The sequence below is a fragment of the Sciurus carolinensis genome, chromosome 3, assembly GCF_902686445.1.
Source record: "Sciurus carolinensis chromosome 3, mSciCar1.2, whole genome shotgun sequence".
In the NCBI taxonomy this organism is placed as follows: domain Eukaryota; kingdom Metazoa; phylum Chordata; class Mammalia; order Rodentia; family Sciuridae; genus Sciurus; species Sciurus carolinensis.
Window position 1 is genome coordinate 49,575,439 of NC_062215.1, and position 27,080 is coordinate 49,602,518.

At 37.3% G+C, this 27,080-nt stretch overlaps 1 protein-coding gene across 1 annotated transcript; it reads left to right on the top strand.

The window, feature by feature from the left end:
• Myh1 (myosin heavy chain 1) lies at positions 1-24,875 on the top strand. The gene is made up of 40 exons (XM_047547110.1): positions 1-45; positions 294-326; positions 1,821-2,067; positions 2,176-2,319; positions 2,445-2,601; positions 3,620-3,647; positions 4,422-4,536; positions 4,633-4,725; positions 4,860-4,923; positions 5,589-5,687; positions 5,780-5,883; positions 6,005-6,143; positions 6,358-6,476; positions 6,569-6,718; positions 7,539-7,709; positions 8,500-8,812; positions 8,899-8,975; positions 10,072-10,159; positions 10,246-10,363; positions 10,659-10,782; positions 10,871-11,007; positions 11,106-11,361; positions 12,911-13,153; positions 13,232-13,408; positions 14,215-14,360; positions 14,443-14,533; positions 14,623-15,012; positions 15,763-15,889; positions 17,646-17,764; positions 17,913-18,109; positions 19,348-19,531; positions 19,823-19,988; positions 20,075-20,199; positions 20,591-20,899; positions 20,986-21,189; positions 21,588-21,713; positions 21,802-21,972; positions 22,241-22,345; positions 22,465-22,560; positions 24,616-24,875. Exons 3-40 carry the CDS (start codon positions 1,864-1,866, stop codon positions 24,766-24,768), a joined length of 5,829 nt encoding a protein of 1,942 aa, XP_047403066.1. The 5' UTR covers positions 1-45; positions 294-326; positions 1,821-1,863; the 3' UTR covers positions 24,769-24,875.
• Positions 24,876-27,080: the final 2,205 nt, after the last annotated feature.

A 27,080-nucleotide genomic window follows, 5' to 3' on the forward strand; every position in this document is an offset into this window, starting at 1 on the left:
ACCCTTGGAATGAGTATGACTTGTCTTTCCTCATAAAGCTTCAAGGTAAGAGTGTGTGAGGACAGAGCTCTGTCTGGAGGACGTGAAGGGATGCTGGCTGCTTGCATGCATGCCACACATCCTGGTTCCCACTGTCCCTGGCAGCCTTGCCAGTGAAGCACCAACCTACCCCACAGCAATTTTAATTAGATGTTGTAGTCTTCCCAGTCATTTCCTGGTTCCCAGTTAAGAAGTGTACTATTATTAATAATCATTAGAATTTAATCAAAAGAATTTTATTATTTTTCTTACAGTTCTGACCCACTTGAAAGGTTTCATCTCTAAAGGTAAGAGCCTAGTTCCTTTTTTTAAAATTCCTCCTGGAGTGCAAGAGATTTTCTGCAATGGTTTGGATGTGGCATGGAGTAGGTGCTAAAAAATAAAAGTATTGCAATTTCAAGACTGATCATGCTCCTTTTAAAAACTCTGAGGACTTTAGAAACTGTGTCTAATTAACTCAGATCCTTGCAATATATGAAAATGTTTTCTCAGTCTTCAAGAGTTTCATGTGTAGTTTTTTTTTTTATTTGTAGCATTGTAGTTTGTCTTTTAAGTGAGTATAAAGTGCGGTGCAATACTTCACAGGGTTATTCATTTATAGAGAAAATGTGAACTTTCTATGCTACAGTTTTTACCCAGCACTATACAATATAAAAACTGAGACAATGTCTAAATGGATACAATGAATGACCTGAATCCTTGCCTTGGAATAGTTGCTTAACTCCATGTTGTTTCACAATCTGTAAAATGGAAATTTAAAAAAATACACTATTAAAATGATTTCCAGCAAGACAAATCATTTTAATGTGTTTAGATAAGTCATGTAATTTGAATGGAAAAATGTGAAATAGTTTATTCAGGTGAGTTTTATTGGAAAAGGTATATTATTATTATAAATATATATATGATGATCATGGATAGCATTCATGAATGCTAGTTAAAGAAGCAAAAGATGAGTTTGAAAGGAAAACCTTTTATAAATTTTTTGAGAATATTAGTAATAAGGTAAGAAACATATAAGATATTTTTAAATAAATCTTTGAGAAATACTAAGGAATAATGAAGAAGCTGGGTTTGTCAAAATTATGAAGAAAGAATAAACTGATGTATAATAAAATTATTTCCTCAACAAAACAATGTGAAACATATCTCTTCACAATTCCACTCTCTTATATATTAGTTAATCTTTGTAACTCCAAAGTCTATAATGAAAACATTTTTACCATGTACAAAATACTTCCTAAAATTTTTGCGACATATGCTTATCATTCTTTTACTTCAGAAAGCCAGCTCTGAGCCCTTCTCTGCATCCAGCATGTGTTTTTAGAGGTGTGAAGAATGCTGTAAAGAGTGTACCCTGCCTGCAAGTTGCTTATAATCCAATGGGGAAAATAAAAATCATGCTTGAAAGACCCCACAGCATCATGCTGTCATCTTAGCTTTGGGTTCTGCATAAACCAATGATAGGCAGCTTATAAAGATCAATACATATAACAAATGAAACACAGAGATTAGTCAGGATAGATCTCCCAGTAGGTGAGCCAGAAACAAATCTCTCTTTCCAAATGCATGATTAAGTAGCTGTCAGCACTGGTGCAGAACAAGGAGACTGATATTTCACCTACATCCAAGCCAGAGAGATGGTGATACCCAATGCAATGCTAAGCACCCAACAGTCAGTGAATTTAAAACAAACAAACAAAAAAAAAACTCTTTAAAAATGTGATGGATCTAATGGTCTAGTTTACGAATTTCTATAATTTCTTTTCTTCTTGCGCCAGGAGGCCGGGTCCTTAACTGGGCTGCCAGCAATAACCTGCAGCCATGAGTTCCGATGCTGACATGGCCATTTTTGGGGAGGCTGCTCCTTACCTCCGGAAGTCTGAAAAGGAGCGCATTGAAGCCCAGAACAAGCCTTTCGATGCCAAGTCCTCAGTCTTTGTGGTGGACCCTAAGGAGTCCTTCGTAAAGGCAACAGTGCAGAGCAGGGAAGGGGGGAAGGTGACAGCTAAGACTGAAGCTGGAGCTGTGAGTAAAACATCTGTAGCTGATTAGATTGTTTAAATTGTGCCTCATTTGGGGTTAGGTTAGCTGACCATTATTTTCTGATCTAGTCTCTCCTGTTTTACTAAACAGACTGTAACAGTGAAAGAAGACCAAGTCTATCCCATGAACCCTCCAAAATATGACAAGATTGAGGACATGGCCATGATGACCCACCTGCACGAGCCTGCTGTGCTGTACAACCTCAAAGAGCGCTATGCAGCCTGGATGATCTACGTGAGTTCTTATGGCCCTCTACTCATATGGAGTTAATAATTTTTTTTGAAAAAGAGTAAATTATCAAGTTTCTTGTCAAATAATCATACTCCTTTAAAAAAAATGTGTTTTCTCTTTTGGTGCAGACCTACTCAGGCCTCTTCTGTGTCACTGTCAACCCCTACAAGTGGCTGCCAGTGTATAATGCAGAGGTGGTGACAGCCTACCGAGGCAAAAAGCGTCAGGAGGCCCCACCCCACATCTTCTCCATCTCTGACAACGCCTATCAGTTCATGCTGACTGGTGAGTGGTTAGACCGGTTTTCATATGAATTATTTTATCACAAAACGTTAGTGCTAAGAAGATACTTAGAAATATTCTAATCCAATTCTCTGGTTGTTAAGAAGAGGTGATCAAAGCACAGAGAGGTATATGCTATCAACACTGGAACTAAAACTCAACTCTCTATCCCTTGAACTTACCAGAACTTGCTAATGCGTCATCCCTGTTTAATATGTTTATAGGCTTCTTGCTTAGAAACATACTAGCAATTTTATATATTTAAATAGTAAGAGTAAGACTAAGTAACATGTGAATCATATGTTGTCTGAATAGAAAAGAAAAATACATGTTAAATCCTTTTATTTCCTTTTTATTGTTGATTATCAATTATGTAATTTTAAAAGTATCATCATCTTTTAAAAGTTATCAGAGGGGTGATAGCTTCTCTTTGAAGTTGTTCTTTTCCCTCATAAAAGGATTTCATTTTGATTTAGGCACCCTCTCTTATCTGATCTTTCTTTAACACAATCATGGTACACTTTTGGGAAGGTCAGTCATATTAAGGTTCTAGTCTGTGGCTACAGGAAGAAAAAAAGGATTTTTAATTTTGAGGCTAATTGACTCATTTAGAAATTAAATCTCATCCTGCCTTGCAGGATACTATTTCAGTTTGTCAAACCATAGTCCAAACCCATAACATAAAATGCATTTTTCAGTGACATGTATTAATCAGTAGACAGCATGCCATTGAAATCTACAAATGGCAACTCTGGGATGTGTCTGGCTTTGGAATATGGAATTCTTTACATTAAAACAACAGGATTCATTTCTTGTGATGACTTAAGAAATTTAAAATATGACAACATTTTATCTCTCCCAACTTAATTGACTGAAGAATAATACCATGTATAACTTGACAATAATATTTTGAAAATACCATCAGAAATGACACTTATATACTCATATGTCCTGTTTCCCTATAGAAATTTTCACTTATGTATTGAATACATATACTGATTGTTCACTATTTTTCTTCTAGATCGGGAAAATCAGTCTATCTTGATCACGTATGTACTCCTATTCAGAGACTTATTGGTATTTTTTCTCACTAAAAAAATGACAAATGAAAAGGCAAAAAATTAGTGAATGCCCTCATACTAACACAATGGCAGGATCAGTCAGAAAGTAGATAATGGTTTAACTTTATTGTAAGGATGTAGATTGAGTCAGAATGTAAAATAAAAATGCCCCAAATTATCTCATTTTCTAGTTCAGTCCCAAAAGTCTCACAGGAGTTCCCTGGAAGTTGGGGATATAAATTGCCTTCTCTGATCCTGACCAGATCCTATTCAGGACAGAGAACAGTCCACAACCTTCTGGAGGTAGAGTGGTTTGGGAATACACCAGTGACACATTTTCAAGTCCTACTTAGGAAATGTCTATCACTTCAAAGATGTAGACATCTGCAGTCTAAGGAAACTGAAGAACACCTACACATTTCATACAGTTTCTTACTTAATGTTTCATTTACTATGTAATTGTTGAGTGGCTGTTTTGTATATCTCTCACAACCAGATCTCAACACCTAGCAATGAATTAGGAACATTTTAAGCACTCAAGAAATATGTTTAAGTGAATAATGAATGAATTTCTCTACTTGTCAGTGCTAAGCAAGAGAAATAATATGAGCTATTTGTAGCCTAAATGAAAAAGATCTAGAAGACTCTCAGACAGAAAGATATAAAAATACCTAGATGCATGAGGCAGTAAATGCTAGTGGTGGAAATTATTTCATTTGTCACGATGTATATTTTCTCATGTACATTGGTCTTTGTGGACAGTGGAGAATCTGGTGCAGGGAAGACTGTGAACACCAAGCGTGTCATCCAGTACTTTGCAACAATTGCAGTTACTGGGGAGAAGAAGAAGGAGGAGGCAACTTCTGGCAAAATGCAGGTGTGTCTGATTTTCGCCATCAGAATCCAAGCTCTGTTAGGACTCTCAGGTAAGAAATTCCTGCCCCAGATGCAAGAACTGCTCTCTTCTTTGTAGGGGACCCTGGAAGATCAAATCATCAGTGCCAACCCCCTACTGGAGGCCTTTGGCAATGCCAAGACCGTGAGGAATGACAACTCCTCTCGCTTTGTAAGTCTTTTGGTCACAGAAGGATTTTTTTCATCCTTTAGATACCAGAGGAAGCATATTTAAATTATTTCAAATACATCTCTCTTGTCTACTTCCAAGTTTTGTATATAACATCATCTTTTTTAACTTACAAGGGTAAATTCATCAGGATCCATTTTGGTACTACGGGGAAACTAGCTTCAGCTGATATTGAAACATGTGAGTAACAAGACCTTCCAAACGGAATTCAAGAATGATAAATGATGGTTTGGAGGAACACTCTGCAGCTCTTGCTGAGAGTAAAGCCTATAAAATCCTTGTCTTCTGCCAAACATGCCTGTGGTAGTGTCAGTCTTATCTCAAGTAAACATACTTGACCCACTCCAGGTATGAGCTAATGATTCTGTAGAAATCATTGGGAACTACTGGGGTTGTCCATAGTATCCTGTTTTCAGACTAATTTCAGACTTTTCCAGGAAAAAAAGTAACATTTGGTGCAAATGATTTGCCTATGTGTAGAAGATAGGTGATTTCTCCTCATCTGAGCCTTGATTACTATATTGCTCTCAGTAGCCCCTCTGGAATAGAATGACAGAGGACACTGGGGAAGGAGCATTCTCAAGACTCAATTACATTCCAAATGTCAAGGTTCTTCTGTATGAGAAGTGAATAATGTCTTCTGCCAAGCAGGTATCACTTTCTTTCTAGAGATGATAGGAGAAACTGCAGTGATATTTGTAGAGACATTATATGTGGTACCTCCTGGGAACATTCAACTGAACTCTCAAGGGTTCAATAAGATTTAACTAATGACCTCAAGCTCTAAAATCACTCCAGAGCACTTTTTAATTTTTCCCCAATTCAATGTTTACTATCCATTACAGATCTTCTGGAAAAGTCCAGAGTTACTTTCCAGCTAAAGGCAGAAAGAAGCTACCATATTTTCTATCAAATCATGTCTAATAAGAAGCCAGATCTAATTGGTAAGAAAAAAACTTAAATACACAGCTAGAAATTAATCATTATACTAATATTATCTAAACTAAAGCATATATCCTGAATTCTATGTACCCAGAAATGCTCCTGATCACCACCAACCCATATGACTATGCCTTCGTCAGTCAGGGGGAGATCACAGTGCCCAGCATTGATGATCAAGAAGAGTTGATGGCCACAGATGTAAGTTACACATTACATATAAAAATGACAATAACGGCTGACTGTAAATGTGGCTAAGAATAAAATTCTCCCAAATAAATTCATGTCTTTCTAACTTTTGTCCTTTCATCTCTCCTGGTAGAGTGCCATTGACATTCTGGGTTTCACTTCTGATGAAAGAGTGTCCATCTATAAACTCACAGGGGCTGTGATGCATTATGGGAACATGAAATTCAAGCAAAAGCAGCGTGAGGAGCAAGCTGAGCCAGATGGCACTGAAGGTACCAAACCAATCTCTATCTGGGTTTAATGAGAGAATATAGGACAAAAAGCCCAATCCAAACTCATCTCTTTTACAGTTGAGCTTTGGATGAACATACACAAATTTACCTTCACATAGATCTTTGATAATACAATTCACTCAATACTCTCTCTCTCTATGAATGGTGGGGCCCATAGTAGGTCATATTTAGTATCTGAATTATGTTTCTGCAGTTGCTGACAAGGCAGCCTATCTCCAGAGTCTGAACTCTGCTGACCTGCTCAAAGCCCTCTGCTACCCCAGGGTCAAGGTCGGCAATGAATATGTCACCAAAGGTCAGACTGTGCAACAGGTGAGTGCATGATCTCAATGAATCACATCCATCCCAGGCCTCCATGCCATGTTTTTTTAATAATACTAACAAACATTACTATGTTTGTGAAGGTGTACAATGCAGTGGGTGCTCTAGCTAAAGCTGTCTATGAGAAGATGTTCCTGTGGATGGTCACCCGCATCAACCAGCAGCTGGATACCAAGCAGCCTAGGCAGTACTTCATTGGGGTCTTGGACATTGCTGGCTTTGAGATCTTTGATGTGAGTTAGCAGAAAGTTTGTAGCAGAAAATTCTACAAATCATACATGCTATAGTCATACATGGAAAAGATCTATAAACTTAACTGACACATGAAAAAGGTCCAAAAGACCATAAAAGGGCATGAACTTTGAAATGATGCCGAACTGAATTTAAACTCCAACTCTGTCAATTCCTAACTTGGTGATAAGGGGAATGGTATCTAACTGATCATTGAGCAATTTCAATGGGTCCCCATAGGTAAAGCATCTTGCATTTCAGATAATACACTCATTTCTGAGATCATTTTGCAGTTATAAGATTTCTTAATTTAAAACTCTTAGCATAGTCCCAACACATAATGTTTAAGATGATTATGATTAAAAAGATGATGAAGGCAAAGGTAGCATCAAAGAAGTGATGAGAAACACAATGAAAAATTCAAAGACTTTAAGATTCCGATCTGACTAATTAAGGGAAGTGACATTTAAATATTAGGTTAACCTCAGAAATACCAAGGTATACAGAATGGAAATGGCATTGTAAATAAACTCAAATTTGTCTGCCTAGGAAAGAATACTACCTAGCATAGGAAATAAGGCTACTCTTGGTCCTTCACCTGACATCAGTATTTCTGAAGTATCTCATCCAGAGGACACATTTCTAAACATTTTCTGTATGTGGACTGATAGAAACTGGATGAAATTTTAGTAAGGGCTTGGCATGGGAGGACAAAATCTATCATCCTAGGAGGGCAGTCAGCCTACCCAAATGAGAAAACCCCTTTCAAAGGTAAACTTTTGTTATAAATTTAACTTAAATTTGTGTTTTCCACTTACTTAGTTCAACAGCCTGGAGCAGCTGTGCATCAACTTCACCAATGAGAAACTGCAACAGTTTTTCAACCACCACATGTTTGTGCTGGAGCAGGAGGAGTACAAGAAGGAAGGCATCGAGTGGGAGTTCATTGACTTCGGGATGGACCTGGCTGCCTGCATTGAGCTCATCGAGAAGGTTCATTTGCTTTTTTCAGACCACAGATTATACTACTGTATAGCATGTAAAAAAATCACAAAACCTTTGTATGTACTATGATAAAATATTTTTATTTTTAAACAAAATTAGGAAAATTCCTTGTTTTATTAACTCAGAGATAGGTATTCTGGTAAAAGGAGATTGAATATTTTCTATAAAGTCCATAACTCCATACCTAACCACAGTTTGAAGTACAAAGTCTTACATTTAAAAACATCTTTCTTTATAAAACATAGCTCTGACTAGAATACTTTTTACTTATTTCTTTGGCACTTTTAGATTCATTATTACTAACATTTGATGTATGAATTTCTAGTACTTTAAAACAGAGGCTTTCAAACTCTGGTTCTGCCAAAGACTCATGAAGACAACTGCAGATTTCCCTATTCTGATCCCTAGAAGTCCTCTTTGGCAAATGTGGGACGAGGTCTTGGAATTTGCGTTTGTTAGCAAATGATTCTGATGTAGCTAACTTTCAAGCCACACTTGGAGAAATATTGTTCTAAGGACTTTTGGGGTAAAGACAAACTCTACAAGAGCCCAGCCCTCATCTATCTTATTCTGTCATGTTCTAAAACTTGACATAACACCTCATTCTTTATAGGCACTCAATAGATATTTGTTAAATTAGTGACTTCTGACCAAAGAGATAAGTTCATTAACTCTATGGAATTAAAGAATGAATTAGTCAAATGGATCATTAATGTCACCTGTTATTTCTATAAGTACACAGAACTCATACATCATTTGTTTCTTTTCATTTTTCTAGCCTATGGGCATCTTTTCCATCCTGGAAGAGGAGTGCATGTTCCCCAAGGCAACAGACACCTCCTTCAAGAACAAGCTATATGAACAGCATCTTGGAAAGTCCAACAACTTCCAGAAGCCCAAGCCTGCCAAAGGCAAGGTCGAGGCCCACTTTTCCCTGATCCATTATGCTGGCACTGTGGACTACAACATTGCCGGTTGGCTAGACAAGAACAAGGACCCCCTGAATGAGACTGTGGTTGGGTTGTATCAGAAGTCTTCAATGAAAACTCTAGCTTACCTCTTTTCTGGAGCTGCAGCTGCTGCTGAAGCAGGTAATTTGCAATAAGTCAATCTTTTACATACAACGTAAGCAGAGAAAGTGTGTCTCATAATTGCTTGTGCTTTCTTTGCCCCTCAGAGGCTGGTGGTGGTGGTGGAAAGAAAGGTGGCAAGAAGAAGGGTTCCTCTTTCCAGACTGTGTCTGCTCTCTTCAGGGTATAAACTTCATTTTTTCTCTAACTGAATACAGGACATTAAATTTTACTTCACTGTGTGCAGAAAGGGATATAATCTTGTGAGGATTCTAGAACTGAATATGACTCAGGGAGATGAGTCAGTCAACAGTGGCAGAACTGAGTTTTAGGGAGCTTCTGGATAGTTTAGAAGAGAAGTCTCAGTAAATAAGATAGGAGAGCCAAGAAGTGATGCAGGTGAATGACAAAAGTATCAGCTGGCAAAATTCAACTTTGGGGTTTGGGAAGGTCCCCATAGGTATAGGATTAAGTATAAAATTAGATTTGCTTGAGCCTTTGGGGGCCTTCAAGTGATTCAGGTACTTAAGTATATATGAGTATAGCACTGAAATGAGTAGCTTTTGAAAGCCAAAGACATGAATAGTGATGGGAATTGGAGGATGAGTCAAAAGAAGGAAATATAATAAAACAGATATGATAAGAAATGGTTCTTTAAGGAAAACTTATTCTTCTTTTGACAATTCCTTCCCAAAAATGGAAGCTCTGTTATTCTAACTGGAGGATTTCCATAGAATGGAAAATGTCTTACCCTGGGTAACACAGCCTTTAGTTTTCTGTCAGTTCCCAAAGTGAGATATTAAAAGGCTATTTTCTTTGACATCAACAGGGGGGCACAACTCTATATCTATAACATAAATACATGATAAAGCAGTACACATGTGATAGGTAGACAAAACCGAAAGTTGGGGAAAGAAAGAAATGGGAGAGCTGGAGGAAAACCTTTAATTATTACTAAAACCAGACCATACATCTAGGAAAAAGGCTGTAGGTGGACTATATCCATATGTTTAGAGTGTCATACTAAATTTACAGCATAAGCTAGAAGATGCAACGACAGTGAACAACCACTTCAAAGCTAATAGAAAACACATATAATGTACAAAAATACCAAATCACATGTTGGGAAAGTGGAAATTTCAGAGCTAACCCTTTTGAAAACTCAAATGTAGACACTATTCAATAGAACTGAACCAATGTCAAGGAACAGGATCATTATGTCTGTAAATATGAAAGTACAAAACAGTGCATTTTAAAACCAAATATTCATGACTCTACAGGAGAATTTAAATAAGCTGATGACTAATCTGAGGAGCACTCACCCCCACTTTGTAAGGTGCATCATCCCCAATGAAACCAAAACTCCTGGTAAGATACTTTTGATATCTATCAAGACAAATCCCAGTGTGTTTGCTGTAGACCACGAAATATGGCACATGCATTTTTTCTTTTAGGTGCCATGGAGCACGAACTTGTCCTGCACCAACTGAGGTGTAATGGTGTGCTAGAAGGCATCCGCATCTGTAGGAAGGGATTCCCAAGCAGAATCCTTTATGCAGACTTCAAACAGAGGTCAGATGTTTTCATGTGAATTATTTTAAGAGATTCTTTTATTTAGTTTTTCAATGAAGAATCCTTCATACCTTCTATGAAAATTGAATAAAAGAGAAAAACTATTTATGGACATATAAAAAGCATACAGTCCTTCAAATATACAGAGAATAGATACAGGAGTAGATATGACTTCTTGTTTATGTTAGACAACCCTATGGCTGTGTTGTTCCTATGGCAGGAAGATTTCTTGTGGGTGACAACAGCTATCATACATTTGATATCACTATATCATTTATTTGTTTGGCTTAAACAGATATAAGGTACTAAATGCAAGTGCTATCCCCGAAGGACAATTCATTGATAGCAAGAAGGCTTCTGAGAAGCTCCTTGGGTCCATTGACGTTGACCACACCCAGTATAAATTTGGTCACACCAAGGTAATACTCTCTAAATTCAATCTGATAATATTCCTATCCCTTTGAAATTTATGTAAAGTTTCTAATATGCAACACTTCCCACACACAGGTCTTTTTCAAAGCTGGTCTTCTGGGGCTCCTAGAGGAGATGAGAGATGACAAGCTGGCCCAACTGATTACCCGCACCCAGGCCATGTGCAGAGGGTTCTTGGCAAGAGTGGAGTACCAGAAGATGGTGGAGAGAAGGTATTAGCAAAGATAATATTACTTAACCCATCATCCTAGGATTTTAAATTCTGATTCTTGTTATAATCTAATGTTGAACATTTCTGTTCCTATTATAGAGAGTCCATCTTCTGCATCCAGTACAACGTCCGTGCTTTCATGAATGTCAAGCACTGGCCGTGGATGAAGCTGTATTTCAAGATCAAGCCCCTTCTCAAGAGTGCAGAGACAGAGAAGGAGATGGCCAACATGAAGGAAGAATTTGAAAAAACTAAAGAAAGCCTTGCAAAGGCTGAGGCTAAAAGAAAAGAACTAGAAGAAAAAATGGTTGCTCTGATGCAAGAGAAAAATGACCTACAACTCCAAGTTCAAGCTGTGAGTATCAGAACCCATCTTTCCCCCAATATCATAAAATTTCAGTTCAGTGATCACCAAGGAACGGTCTAGATTTCATATAACAGAGGGTCTGGTTATCAGTCTTTTCTAATTCACAATTCCTTTGAATGTTCTATAAAATTTCATGTACAACATTACTAATAATCAATGTGGCGAGGATTCCTTATTGTCCAGAAAGCAAAAACAAACAAACAAACAAAAAAATCCTTGCTTTCCTCTAGTTTTTCTTCCTGGAAGAATCCTGAACAGGAAATAAGATTTTACCTTCCTAAAATTTTCCCTATTGAAAAAATGCAAATAAAAGCAGAAAAATAGACCAATATAGTCAATGAAGATAGAGAATTTGTAACTAAAACACATCAACTTGAAACCAGTATCTGAGTTGTATCTCCAGTTCCCTAGAAACTTTCTGCTCAGTTTTATTTTTAGAAACTTTCTACTGCCTGAAAGAGTAGGATTGTGGCAAGGATAATGGCAAGGAATTCTAGGGATAATGTCAATTTTTATGTAAAGCATGAGACACAGTACTGATAGTCTCTCTCTGAAGACCCAATAAATATTCAGAGGCTTGAGGAAAAGTATTTGAAAAAGGGTCACTGTTGAATCTACTATTTGACCCAAAACTGACACCAAAATCAATAAGAGAAACATTAAAGTTTATACCCCGATTTCTGAATTCAGAAGGGGAATCTATTGGGCCCTTGGGTCTATAGATTTTCTACACATAGTTTGAAAATTAAAAGAAAGATGAATTATAAATACCTAGGTTGGTCTGTAATTTTCTTGTACTTTGAATAAAGTAGAATTTTCCAAATTGAGGAAAGGGTCATCATACCTTCAAGAATCAAGAGATAATTAAAGGGAATATCTAATTCCGAATCATGTATTCTCTTCTCCTTTGGGCATAGTATGACCTCTTTCCAACAACACTCCATCAAATACCATTTTAGTAAATATTTTATGTATTACGGATCCTAGGGATACAACTTTGAGCAAGAAACATGTTCCAAGGCGTCACAGATTTTGTTTTTAAACTTCTCTTTGTTCTCTTGAGAAGCATGCCTTTTACTTCTTCAAATATCAGCTTTTAAACATGTACCATTCCTCTTAGTTCTTCCACACTATTCTGTCACTGGAGAACATGTCTTCCCTTTAAGTCACTTTCCTGATATCACTCTTTCCCCTCAGCTACTGCCTAAATACACGAGTCTTTTGTTTACTGGTTCTTCATATACTAAAGTTTTCTCAAAATAAATACTAAACAAAGAAAACTGATCTGAAATTATATGCCAGCACATTAAACATAGGTTATTGCAAATGAAATGGTATCATAATTTCACCAGGAAACATGATTTAAATTTCTTTATTTAAACTCCAATTTTATAATAAATGGTCAATTAGTATTTTCTGAGTGGTGGAAGGCTAAAAAAAAATGCAATGTCTTTAAACATAATTTGCATATTTGGTTTCACAATATTAATACTTTCTAAGGAACCCAAATCTAAAAGTGTCTATTGTCTCTCCATAGGAAGCAGATAGCTTGGCTGATGCAGAGGAAAGATGTGACCAGCTGATCAAAACCAAAATTCAGCTTGAGGCCAAAATCAAAGAGGTGACTGAGAGAGCTGAGGATGAGGAGGAGATCAATGCTGAGCTGACCGCCAAGAAGAGGAAACTGGAAGATGAGTGCTCAGAACTGAAGAAAGACATTGACGACCTAGAGCTGACACTGGCCAAGGTTGAAAAGGAGAAGCATGCCACGGAGAACAAGGTATGAAGCGTACTCTGTTGTACTACATACAGGTTCTTAGTGAGGTGGCAGAGCTCATCTCTTTCTTAACCTCCGTAGGTGAAAAACCTCACAGAAGAGATGGCAGGCCTGGATGAAACCATCGCTAAGTTGACCAAGGAGAAGAAGGCCCTCCAAGAGGCCCACCAGCAGACCCTGGATGACCTGCAGGCAGAGGAGGACAAAGTCAACACCCTGACCAAAGCTAAAATCAAGCTTGAACAGCAAGTGGATGATGTAAGCCTAACAACATGTGAAAATAGTTTTTCATTTTATAACTAGGCAAGCATGGGTTTGCATTCTTATGATACAATGAGTACTCAATAAGTGCTTCCTATGAATAAAAAATATAGAACATAATCCCTGCTGCAAGGGCCAAGATGTACACACAAGAAATTTTAAAAAGTCAATAATGACAGTTAGCTGTAACATATAATTTGGTTAAAAAGAATTAAGGGGAAGGAAGGTAAGTGTGTCCATCAAGAAAATCTGTGCAAACAAAAACAGGTCTTTGGTTATGCTTGAAAGGTTAGTGTCTATGGGAGGATGAGGAACAGAATTGTATTCTAAGCAGGGAACACAGCAACAATAAAGACGTAGTAATGGTCATTAAAGTTTAGTCTCTTAGGAACAAAAAAATATGGAAGACATATTTGGCTTTAAATATGATCTGATATCAGAAACCAATTGAAAATGTCTGAGTGAGGGAAACATTAACAAAGATCATGGTTTGGAAATATATTGCAATGGTCTCCATCCCATGTCATGAGGTACTGACTACAAGGGATTCCAATGGGGAGATATAGAAGGCATGATGTCTCACTAGTAGTTTGTTGTACAGGTTAGCACACTTCACATTTTAAATGCTGAATCCTTAAACTAGGTAAATATCAACAGGCAAGGAATTGATGGGACAATTTTCCTAATTCAAACAACAACCAAAACAATTTGCTGATAAGATACGTAGAAATGTTTAAAAGTTCAACCTGAGACAAAAAGTGAGGCCACTCTAGTAACTATATTCATGTATTACTAACTTTTAGCTTGAAGGTTCTTTGGAACAAGAAAAGAAAATCCGAATGGACCTAGAAAGGGCAAAGAGAAAACTGGAGGGAGACCTAAAATTGGCCCAAGAATCCACAATGGATGTAGAAAATGACAAGCAACAACTGGATGAAAAACTTAAAAAGTAAGCAGCAAGAGACAAAAGTTTCAGGAGCTAAAATTACTATTAATATTTCTGTGACTGACATAAAGTGTTTTTCCAATAGGAAAGAGTTTGAAATGAGCAATCTGCAAAGCAAGATTGAAGATGAACAGGCACTTGGTATGCAGCTGCAGAAGAAGATCAAGGAGTTACAAGTAAGTACATGATTTCCATCAATCTAATTCAACAAGAAAAATAAATGACTGACACTAAAAACTCAGTTTGTATTTACCATCATTTTCAGGCTCGCATTGAGGAGCTGGAGGAGGAAATTGAGGCAGAGCGGGCTTCCAGGGCCAAAGCAGAGAAGCAGCGCTCTGACCTCTCTCGGGAACTGGAGGAGATCAGCGAGCGACTGGAAGAAGCTGGCGGAGCCACTTCAGCCCAGATTGAGATGAACAAGAAGCGAGAGGCTGAGTTCCAGAAAATGCGCAGGGACCTGGAGGAAGCAACCCTGCAGCATGAAGCCACTGCGGCCACCCTGAGGAAGAAGCATGCGGACAGTGTGGCTGAACTTGGTGAGCAGATTGACAACCTGCAGCGGGTCAAGCAGAAGCTGGAGAAGGAGAAGAGTGAGATGAAGATGGAGATTGATGACCTTGCTAGTAACATGGAGACAATCTCCAAATCCAAGGTATAATCATGATTTAAGTTTCAAAGAGGTTTCTGTAGGACAGGTGTGAAACTTTCAAGGATCTAGTAATTGGCAGAAAGAAACTTGGGTCATGTAAGCTAGGGGACTTGGGGCCAGGGGAATAACCCCAACTTGCTCACTCTTTACTCAACAATAGACAAATCTAAATAATATGGAGGCTGAAAACTTAGACTCTTTCAAATAAAAAAATACATCCAACTTGAGATTTTTAAAACACTTCACATTGATTATTAGGCTTTTTATTTTTCCCTTAGAGACAATATAATTTGCTTCTCACAAATATCTCATGAACTGAATCAGGTATTATTATTCTCACATCACAGTGAATACAATTTAGTAAAGATGTTAAATTCTTTTTAAAAATTTTTTTCAAATATATTTTTAGTTGTAGATAGACACAATATCTTTATTTATTTATTTGTTTATTTATTTATATGTGGTGCCAAGGCTTGAACCCAGTGCCTCACATGCACTAGGCAAGTACTCTACCACTGAGCCACAACCCCAGCCCAAGATGTTAAATTCTCAAGTAATTTTGTGATAGTTTGTTTAGACTATGTATCTTATTATTCTTTCTATAACAATCTAAGGTCCTCATTGTTTTATTTGTTTATAAAAATAGTTTATTCTCAAAGTAAATTAATACTGCAGCTATGGAAGTTTCAGATTACTGAAATTTTCTTTGGTGCAAATCCTTGCTTGAGTGCCTCTACTACTTTTTGAATGTAGGGAAACCTTGAAAAGATGTGCCGTACACTAGAAGATCAAGTGAGTGAGCTCAAGACCAAGGAAGAGGAGCAACAGCGGCTGATCAATGAGCTGACAGCACAGAGGGCACGCCTGCAGACAGAATCAGGTGGGCCATTTACCGTTACCTCAAATGACAGATTTATCCTATATGTGCTATGCAAGATCAAGTATTACTACACCAGGAGGAACCTACTAACATGAACACATTACTGAAAGAAAGTATGTAGCTGCTTTCTTTCATAGACAGATGGATTAATTGATGGTTCAATCAGTCAGGTCCTTTGGTTTTGGAACATTTTAAAGCAGATTTGATTTTAATCAAAAAGTTATCAAACACCAAGGATATCCCCACAGTAACTCTTTCCCTTTTCAAAATGCTTTCACAAGCTATTTGTTTGTTTTCCTCATTAGCCTGTGTGATGGTGTCCCTACTGTAAAGAGGACAGATTATAGAAATGATGAAATAGCTGGTCCAAGAATTCTTACTTCTGTTTTTTTCCTGAAGTCTGTTAAGCAAAGCAATATTCAGGATAACAACTCAGCCATATAGCATTAAGTGAAGTTTGTGTGTTTTTGATTAGCAAAATTGGAAAGTCTCTGCATTTACTCTTCTTACTACTAACTTGTCCAACTTTCTACCAAAGTTCTACCTCCCTAAATAAGAGGTTATGAGATGGAAATTGGGAGTAGTTTCAGTTATTAGAGTAATAGGCAGGTATATGTGTTGCAGAACAACTCTACACTTTCATATTTATTCAAATGTTTTTTATAATAAGGTTCAAAAAAAAGTTTTTAGTTAAAGGCAGGAAGTACATTTCCTGAAAAGAAAAGCTACATTCTCAAAGAGTCAAAAAGCTCCTTATGTGCTGAATGCAGTGGCGCATGCCTGAAATTCTAGCAGCTTGGGAGGCTGAGGCAGGAGGATCTCAGGTTCAAAGCCAGTATCAGCAAAAGCAAGGTGCTAAGAAACTTAGTGAGACCCTGTCTCTAAATAAAATACAAAATAGGGATGGGATGTGGCTCATTGGTTGAGTGCCCCTGAGTTCAATTGCCAGTACCTGCCCCCAAGAAAAGCTCCTTGTGTTTTTTCTTTTTTAAAACATGTTTATTCCTAGTAATAATTAATTGCTTACTAGTAACTCAATAGTATGAAAGAAATAAAACTTGTGATTTTTATTTAAATCAAATGAGATGCTTTCCAAGTAACTAGGTAAAAAAAAAAAAATGGTGCTAAGAGGTTTTCCTCCTCTTCTAACATGATCTAGTGTATATCTTGAATTATAGCACTTAAAGAATTGAAGACAAATTTAAATGCCATTCAGTTTAGGAACTGATTAGTTATTTAGAACCAATTCATTTTGGGCTTAGGAGGACCACTGATCATTACTTAATATAAAAATGTTTCCAGGATTTTCTTTTAAGCATCACTTCTACTTATAGAGTCAATTGTTCAGAGCCTCCTACTTTTCATAGAATAATTTTTTTTTTTTGTTTCAACAAATTTTCAGTGGTAAGAAAACCAACACCACTGCCTTAGCCAAAAAGCACTGGAATATTTTGTTGGTTTGATTTACATTTCTTTTCACAGATTTCTTCTTCACTTTCTATTATGATCATATGATCTTAAATGTCATCTGAAATCTTTGGGGTTGTTCATAAATATGTATGTACCTTTAAGTTCTCCATACTTCTCATTTTTCCATAGATTTGCTCATCAGGGTTGAAGTGGATATTGGTGTTTTGCTATATTCATGCTCTCCAGCATATTTCAGACTTGGCTTCCTTTCCCTGCTCCAGTTTTTATTTTTAAAGACTTTAATTTTCAAAGTCAGGTTGAGTTTTCTGGATCTTGGTCTTCACAGGTGAATATTCACGCCAGCTAGATGAAAAGGACTCATTAGTTTCTCAACTCTCGAGGGGCAAACAAGCATTCACACAACAGATTGAGGAACTGAAAAGGCAGCTTGAAGAGGAAGTAAAGGTAAATCCTACTTGTTGTTTTCATTATAGTTGTTTTGTGGTTGTTTTTAACTTACTTTTACATATTTTCTACTAGTGATCTACAGGAGCTTGGGAATACACACCACTTTGAAGATATGAAATTAAGTTACCAATCTGTCTATTCCCAGGCAAAGAGTGCACTGGCCCATGCTCTCCAGTCCTCCCGCCATGACTGTGACCTGCTGCGGGAGCAGTATGAGGAGGAGCAGGAAGCCAAGGCTGAGCTGCAGAGGGCCATGTCCAAGGCCAACAGTGAGGTTGCCCAGTGGAGGACCAAATATGAGACAGATGCCATCCAGCGCACAGAGGAGCTGGAGGAGGCCAAGTATGTTCTAGATTTGGTTAAAATGGAAATGCCTCTGTTAACAAAGTAAATCTGCTATGAGTTCTAAATGGGCAAAGAGGATCCGGGCTGCCCCCAAAACTAAAAAAAAATAGGAAAAAAACCCATATAGACATAACCCTAAACAAGAAATGCAAATACCCTAGGATAGTCTAGGGAAAGAAATGACATAGAGGTTTGAAAGAGAAAGGGATATAAGATAAGAGGAAGCCTAATAATTAGTTTTTAAATGGGGAACTTTGGACCTCATTTCATCTACACAGGTACAGATTGAATAAAAGTTACTTACACTCTCCTGTTTCTCTTCCCTCTCAACCACTAATGGAATAACTGCTCCAGGGTGATAGATGTGGAAGAAAAGCAACCAAGCTTTAAAGTTCAGTTCTTTTTTTTATATATAAAAATGTGATTACATGTACATTTATTTATAGTAGGGGAAAAGTAGAAATATGTTGTTAAAGACCAAAATGTATACAGAAAATGCTATAATAAGAAAGAAAATACAGTGTTTTATAAAGGAGTAAATATTCAATGTAATTCAAAACTGAATTATGTAATAAGAAGAATATGGACAGGAAAAGACCTACGACTTGATAGAAAGTTTAAGATGACATTGAGTCATTTATTTTTCTGGAATTAATGTTTTGATGAATGCTTAGGAGAGATTCTGAGATGAGTTTTCAAAGCAAAATTTATATTGATTTGAGAAAGTTTCTTTTAATTAATGGACTAATAAAATGCCAGCAAAAATAAGAACTATAATTAAACACACAAAATCAAGTGTATTTTATTTGAATTCAGTGTACCCAATAGTTGGGTCCTTAATATGTATGACAGCCCACAAATACAAAGATTGGTAAGATACAGACTGTACCCTCTGGAGATTAAAATTAAGTAGAGGCAGACGTGAAAAATATTAATTCAAGGTAGATATGAATATGCTAAAAAGGAACAATAAACCAGCTACCTTGAAGAATAAATGTTGTCTCAGACTTGTCATGGATGCCTCAAAGGCAGACTATGTGTCCAAAAAAATTGAAATTTTCAAGTTTTCAGTATTTGGTGTAGGAGAGTAGCAATGAGTTAATATAGAAGTGGAAACCTGAGAAGCAAAGTGTTAAAGAGGTCTCCCTGTGGAAATCACTCACTTGTCCCCACTTTGAAACACCCAGATCGACTGATAGTCATTCACTTCTATTATCGATATTTCATTTTTTTAGGAAGAAGCTGGCTCAGCGTCTGCAGGATGCTGAGGAACACGTGGAAGCTGTGAATGCCAAATGTGCTTCCTTGGAGAAGACAAAGCAGCGGCTCCAGAATGAGGTGGAGGACCTCATGATTGATGTGGAGAGAACAAATGCTGCCTGTGCAGCCCTGGACAAAAAGCAAAGGAACTTCGATAAGGTATTCTACCCAGTTTCTGCTTCCATATTCAACACATGATTAACCAGAGCCTGCTACCTTCAGTGTGCCTCATTCAAAGCACCTGAGGGCTGTTCTCAGCAGCTCTTGCTTCACTGGTAGGTGTGTGTGTTTGAATGTGAGGGAGATGTTCCTGTGCCTCCTATGCTTCTCATCCACAATTATTTTTTCAGTCCCAGATCACTAAAACTCTGGTTGGGAGCTGCCAGAATATATGGCTTTCATCCCATAAAACTTTCTCCCTAAATTTCTTGACTGTTTCTTGCCCTTTAGATCCTGGCAGAATGGAAACAGAAGTATGAAGAAACTCATGCTGAGCTTGAAGCTTCTCAAAAAGAATCCCGCTCCCTCAGCACAGAACTGTTCAAGATTAAGAATGCTTATGAGGAATCCTTAGACCAACTTGAAACCTTGAAGCGGGAAAATAAGAATTTGCAACGTGAGTACATTTTACCTATTCTTTAACAAAAGATTTGAAAGAATGCTTCCCTTTTTCAACAAATTTCTCTATTTGTTCACCAACAGAGGAGATTTCTGATCTCACTGAACAGATTGCAGAAGGAGGGAAACGTATCCATGAACTGGAAAAAATAAAGAAGCAAATTGAGCAAGAAAAGACTGAACTTCAGGCTGCTTTAGAGGAGGCGGAGGTAGACATTTTATTTTATAATCTAAACCAATTACAAGAGGCATTAGGTTCTAGTGAATGCAAGAACTATTGAATCAGGAAAAATGAAAAATTATTTTTACTCTACAAAGATAAAGAATTGAACACGTATACAAATAAAACAACTGTGTCAAGAACTGTGCTAGAGACTGTGAAAACAAAGACAAGTAAGTTAAGTAAGGGTCCTTCCCTCAAGGGCATGATCTAGCTGGAGATAGAAGCATACAAAACAATAATAACACATTTGTAGACATTTCTGTAACAATGGAATAAAGATGTTATCATGGCAGCACAAAGATAGGAACTAAATCCTATTTTCTAAAATACTACAAACTTCTATTCCCCTGCTAATGTCACTTTTTGCGGTCATTAAGGCATCTCTTGAACATGAAGAGGGAAAGATCCTGCGCATCCAGCTTGAACTGAACCAAGTCAAGTCTGAAATCGACAGGAAAATTGCTGAGAAGGATGAGGAAATTGACCAGCTGAAGAGAAACCACATTAGAGTCGTGGAGTCAATGCAGAGCACACTGGATGCTGAGATCAGGAGCAGGAACGATGCCATCAGGATCAAGAAGAAGATGGAGGGAGACCTCAATGAAATGGAAATCCAGCTGAACCATGCCAACCGCATGGCTGCCGAGGCCCTGAGGAACTATAGGAACACCCAAGGCATACTCAAGGTACATGGCTTCCAAAGATGGACCCAGGATGATTTCTGTGACTGCAGCCTGAGAATGTGGTATCTCAATGATCTCTTATTCCACAGGATACCCAGCTGCACCTGGATGATGCTCTCCGGGGCCAGGAGGACCTGAAGGAACAGCTGGCCATGGTTGAGCGCAGAGCCAACCTGCTGCAGGCTGAGATTGAGGAGCTGCGTGCCACACTGGAGCAGACGGAGAGGAGCAGGAAAATTGCAGAACAAGAGCTCCTGGATGCCAGTGAACGTGTCCAGCTCCTTCACACCCAGGTGAATATAATAGTAGAATGGTAAATAAAGAACAAAGGGCATAGCTCGGTGGCAGAGCACTTGTCTAGCATGCATGAGGCCCTGGCTTCCATCTCCAGCACCCCAAAACAAAAAAACAAAAGAATGAAGATGAAATTCTTGCTCAGATTTTAGTGCTATTTAGAAATGTACTCATAATGTTTTGTGGAGAATTAAGTTTGAAACCTTCAATGTTTCTGCATAACAATATTTTTGTTCATCTGAACTAAGGCATACAGAATTGTCTTTTAAAAATATATTCTCAACTCAGATCCTTTATGGAACAAGGGATACTAGTTAACTAAGAGTTTATTATAGTATTGGATATCCTAACTTTGCTCTCATGTATTTAATATTTCTAAATTTGATATTTTAACCAGAACACCAGCCTGATAAACACCAAGAAGAAGCTGGAGACAGACATTTCCCAAATCCAGGGAGAAATGGAGGACATTGTCCAGGAAGCCCGCAACGCAGAAGAGAAGGCCAAGAAGGCCATCACCGATGTAAGCAGAGGACCACACATTGGTGGATAAACTTGAATCCTGCTGCGCTCTCTTAGCTATTAAGTAATTCTGTTTTACTGCTAACCAGGCTGCCATGATGGCTGAGGAACTGAAGAAGGAGCAGGATACCAGTGCCCATCTGGAACGGATGAAGAAGAATCTGGAACAGACAGTGAAGGACCTGCAGCACCGGCTGGATGAGGCTGAGCAATTGGCCCTGAAGGGTGGCAAGAAGCAGATCCAGAAACTTGAAGCCAGGGTAGGTCTTCAAATCAACATGTATTCCTATCTCATTCCAAACCAGCATATAACTCTGAATAACTAGTATTGCTAAATGATGGGAGCATCCTAAGATGCAAGAGAGATATTCCCTATAGTCTGAGAGCTCATAATAGGGCAATTAGATGAGGGCATCAAAATCTGCTTATGAAAGTGATAAAAGAAATATGTGGGTCATTTGAAGAAGTAGAAATTCATCAAGTAAATGGATGATAGTAACTTTTTTTTCAATGTCCACCTTCTTTCAGGTACGTGAACTTGAAGGAGAAGTTGAAAGCGAACAGAAACGCAATGTTGAGGCTGTCAAGGGCCTGCGCAAACATGAGAGAAGAGTGAAGGAACTCACTTACCAAGTAAGGAAATTGGTCTATCTAGGTTCTTACCCAGTCTACAATAGATTAAAAACTGTGTACAATAAAACGTAGCAATATTTGTATTTTCAAGAAATTCACTCTTTAAAATATTATTTCAGACTGAGGAAGACCGCAAGAATGTTCTTAGACTCCAGGACCTTGTAGACAAACTACAAGCAAAGGTGAAAGCATACAAAAGACAAGCTGAGGAAGCGGTAAGTTCAGAATCTCTGGGCAGGGGTGATTTGGCAGCCTCTAGTTCTCAGATGTGACCTGACTGATTTAGTTAAAGGGATGAAACAAAGGATAAGTAAAATAAGGAAAAATCAAAGGAAAATGACTGAGTGAAGGTCTGACAATGAGATGATACCAACCACTTGACAAGCCAGAGAAAATGTTCTATGGCACATGGAACAAAGTGGTAGAGTGTTAAGTTGGCACACGGGAGGCCCCAAGTTCCATCCCAAGCATACATGCGCACACACACACACACACACACACACACACACACACACAAATCAATATTCTAGAAAGGGGAAGGGCAAATGCAAAATTTTTAAGTGTAAAAGAGTTTGATTCAAGAAGCAGAAAGAATAAGGAAGAGAGCAGCCTAGAGGGGTCTGGAGAACTAGGCAAAAGGATAGATCACAGAAATCTTCCAGACCATAGTAAGACCTCTGGATTATATTCTAAGTACAAAGGGGCACTGGGAAGCAATGGGAGAGTTTTCATCTGGGTCAGTCATGACTTGATTAATATTTTTTTGAAGAATAGGTGGTGAACACCACATATCATTGAGTAACACAGTGGGGGCAACAGGGAAACATGATAGGAGACTTTCCAGGTGGTTTTGTGGTTTGGATAAGGTAGTAATGGAGCAGAAAGAGAGAAATAGAAAGATTCAAAATATGTTCTGGAGGAAAAAGAATATAAGACATGCTAATAGGTTGCACTTGTGTTGGTGAAAGAATGGCAATCAAGGGAATTCATCAGGTTTATGGTTCGAGTAACCAGGTGGACAATTGCTAAAATGGGGAGCTAGGGGAAAACCAGATTTGAAGGGCAAGAAGGAAACAGGAATTCTGTTTTAGATACATTAAATGTGAAATGCCATTATATACACAAGTTGTGCCAAGTAAATAGTTGAATACAAGAGTCTGGAGCTCAAGGTCTCAGTTGTGTTCAAATCAGTAGATTCTTGGGACTTCACCTTCTCTCATTTCCCCATTCCATGATTAATCTAAAATAATAATTAAATAGTGACAATTTCCTAAGTATAGATATACATAGCTACATATCACAAGTGAGTTCTTCAGGTCATTGATGGTTTTTATTATGTCCCTGGCCTCTAATGTCTGAAAGGAAGACAAAGGGTGGGGAGGGTGTGTGGTGGGGAGGCAAGCAAGGGAGAGAGAACAAAGACAAGGTGTGCACATTCACATTCACACTTTAGACAAATTGCCTAATTTTTAGTTCCTGTTTTCCTCATCTGCAAGAGGAAGATTAAGGTGTTTTTTGTTTTGTTTTGTTTTGTTTTTTCAAGGTATGCTATTTAGTGATTCTAAGCTTTATAAATGTTCCAAATTGGAATGTCACATCTGGGGAGGATTCTTTTTTTTTTTTTAATTTTATTTTACCTTGATTGATTTACACTTTGTAACACTATTGCCAATGAGTCTTCTATGATTGTTGCAAAACACCTGGGTAAATTGGCAATTGCTATGAGAGATTCTTAAAGAGGCTTTTAAAAGAATAATGAATACTGGAGAATAAACTTGAACTAGTCTTCTCAAATTCACTGATATATATTCAAGCATAATCAGAGATCACTCAGAAAAGATAAACTTGTTTAATTTGTAAACTTAACTAAGTGGCAATAATTTATAGTCAAGGCTAGTATTTTGGTTTAATATAGATTGCCTTCCTGCATTTTTAAAAGGTTTTGTGTTCCAGTCTCAGGATCCTGGAAAAAAAAAAAAAAAAAAAAAAAAAGACTGGAAACCTGGTATATTTAGTTGTAGTTCTAAGATGTTTAGATATTTAACTTTTCTTAAAGTCAGAGAAAAATGTCACCTGCCTTTCCATATTATCTGAGTTCAAGAAGCATAGAAGTAATTAATAAAATAAAATTTTAAAAAACATTTCTCTAGGTTTCTTTAAAAATTTTACAAAAGTGAATCACTTTTAAATAAAAAGAAATTCAAGTCACATTGACCTAAGAATCTAGAAATTGGAACATTTCTTCCGCCTAAATGCATTCCCATTCACAGGAGGAACAATCCAATGTCAACCTTGCCAAGTACCGCAAGATCCAGCATGAGCTGGAGGAGGCAGAGGAACGGGCTGACATTGCTGAGTCCCAGGTCAACAAACTACGGGTGAAGAGCCGGGAAGTTCACACGAAAATCATAAGTGAAGAGTAATTCATTCAAATGGTGAAAGTGACCAAAGATGCACAAAATGTGAAAATCTTTGTTGTCACTGTTTTGTACTTAAAACTTTTGGAGATAAAAAATTTATCCACCAAGAACTTGTGAGTCTCTTTCTCTTTCTCCTTTTTCCTTCTTTTTATGCACCAAGAGAAGAAAAAAATTTGCTTAAATTTTATGGAAAAGTGCTTAGTTGACAAGATTAAAGCATGACAGAGAGCAGCTGGGCCAAGCTTAGTAATTATCACCATGACAGTATTAAATACTGTCAAATATTTAAAAATACAAACTCCTCACTGTAACTACATGAACTGTTAAGCTGGAATTAGGATTCCTTGAGAGGGAACATACTCTGTTTACTGGTTCTCTTTAAATACAAGAGATTTGTGGGTTTTTGTTAACTACAGATGTTCACTTGTTTTATTACACCTTCTCCCTGGTTAACATGTTAGAATGGTAAAGAGGAAAGAAGGATGAATATGTTCCTAATATTAATTGTTCTCTTTAGAAACTTCCATATTTTACATGTTTTTTTTTTCCTAGTACTTTTGATAGTAACAGGTTAATTAACATATAAATGTTATATATAACGCATATATATTTGAAATTCAGTCCCATATTCTCATTATGTTACATTTAGATTTCTATATTGTGCCTTTCTATAGTTCTATGACAATTATTATCAACATTATTATAACTACTACAGGTTTATATGTGCTGAGATTAGCATGGGCCTTCTATTTTTGTCAACTTTAATAGATAGTATATAAAATAACAGGTATCCTAATCTATTAGAAATATAATAAAGTTCTTGTGTGAGAACAATAATCAACCTACTGAAAGGAATAATATATAATTAAATATTTTTTATATTATCATCCAGTAGGTTAAATTATTAAGACCTCAGGTCCTACATAAAGTTCCCTCTGGGTTGTTTCATGCTTCCATAATCGCTGCTGTTAATCATGGAAGTCGACTAATTATTATAATGCTGTATCTTGAGCTAGACTTTAAAATAATTTACAAATCAATTTTTAACAGATCTTAATATCCTATTTTCTGCCAAAGGTTTCTACCTAAAACTCCAATTTCACATTGCCATTTCATTTAGTTATTGACTTAATGAGTAAAATGAATAGATAAATGGACAGATGTTAGGTAAAGAGTCAGGAAGAGAAGGACCTGATAATGGTAGCAATTCTTAGCTGTATCTTCACTTATAATTGAAATTCCTGGAAAACACAAGGTCCCTATTCTCTGAGAACACCCACCCAACCCCTAGGTTTAAATTGAAATCTGCCTCCCCCTGATAAAAATACCTCTTAAGAATGACTATAAGGACTGGGGAGATAGCTCAGTTGGTAGAGTGCTTGCCTTACAAGCACAAGGCCCTGAGTTCGATCCCCAGTACCGCAAAAAAAAAAAAAAAAAAAAAGAATGACTATAATTCTCTCATGTTTTAAGAACTTCTCAGTCCTTATCTAGAAATAATCTCTCTCTCAATCCCAGTACTGCTTATTCTCTTGTAGAAAGATCTTCCTTCTTTGAGGTTTATGCTAGTTAGCTCATCCACATAATTATTTTTTCCACCTACTGACTTTTCATTTATTAAAGATTTTGACACCTGCCTTCCCTCTCCATCCAATTCTTAGCACATTCCCGGGAGATTTCAATGTCCACATTCATGATTCATCCAATGCACTGATTCCTACCTCCACCATCTTTTCTTCTATTTTACCTCCTCCACAATCTTTCTCTAGAAAATATCATCAAAACGTCCCAACCTCCAAGGTTACAAAAATAAACATCTCTGTCCTGATTTTCTAGCTTCTTTTTTGGAGTACTCCCAAGATAACACTACTTCAACTCTGTTGGCACCTCCAACGGAGTTGGACTCTCTTTCTTCTTCTATATTTACCAACCCCTGTTTTCTTTCTCATTCCAATTAAACAAAAATTCATAAACTAGCTTTATGGTCACTTTCCTGATAAATCCTTAACTTTTTTGCCATTCTCTACCTCCTGCCACACCTGAGTGGAAAATCGTACAATTATTAAATGTACAACTTTTAATTCCCACTTATTCCCATTTATTAACTCCACTATTTCCTCAGAGATGAAGTTATATAATAAAATGTTAGTCATTCTCTTTATTTCTATTTTAATTTTTCTCCATTCTCTTTAAAACTCTTTCCCTTTTTGGTCTCAGAAAATGATCTCATGTCCTGCCTAAAAGAAAAACAGATCAGCAAGTTGGCAGAATAGGAAGTCCCCCAGTCTTATCTCCCCACAGCAACAATAATTCTG

What these genes read in the sequence shown, in the direction of transcription:
- Myh1 (XM_047547110.1), top strand. Translation starts at nt 1,864, where the DNA reads ATGAGTTCCGATGCTGACATGGCCATTTTTGGGGAGGCTGCTCCTTAC. An exon ending in AAGGTCAGACTGTGCAACAG is followed by an intron (nt 6,477 to 6,568) that starts GTGAGTGCATGA and finishes ATGTTTGTGAAG; the next exon opens with GTGTACAATGCAGTGGGTGC. An exon ending in AGCATGCCACGGAGAACAAG is followed by an intron (nt 13,154 to 13,231) that starts GTATGAAGCGTA and finishes TAACCTCCGTAG; the next exon opens with GTGAAAAACCTCACAGAAGA.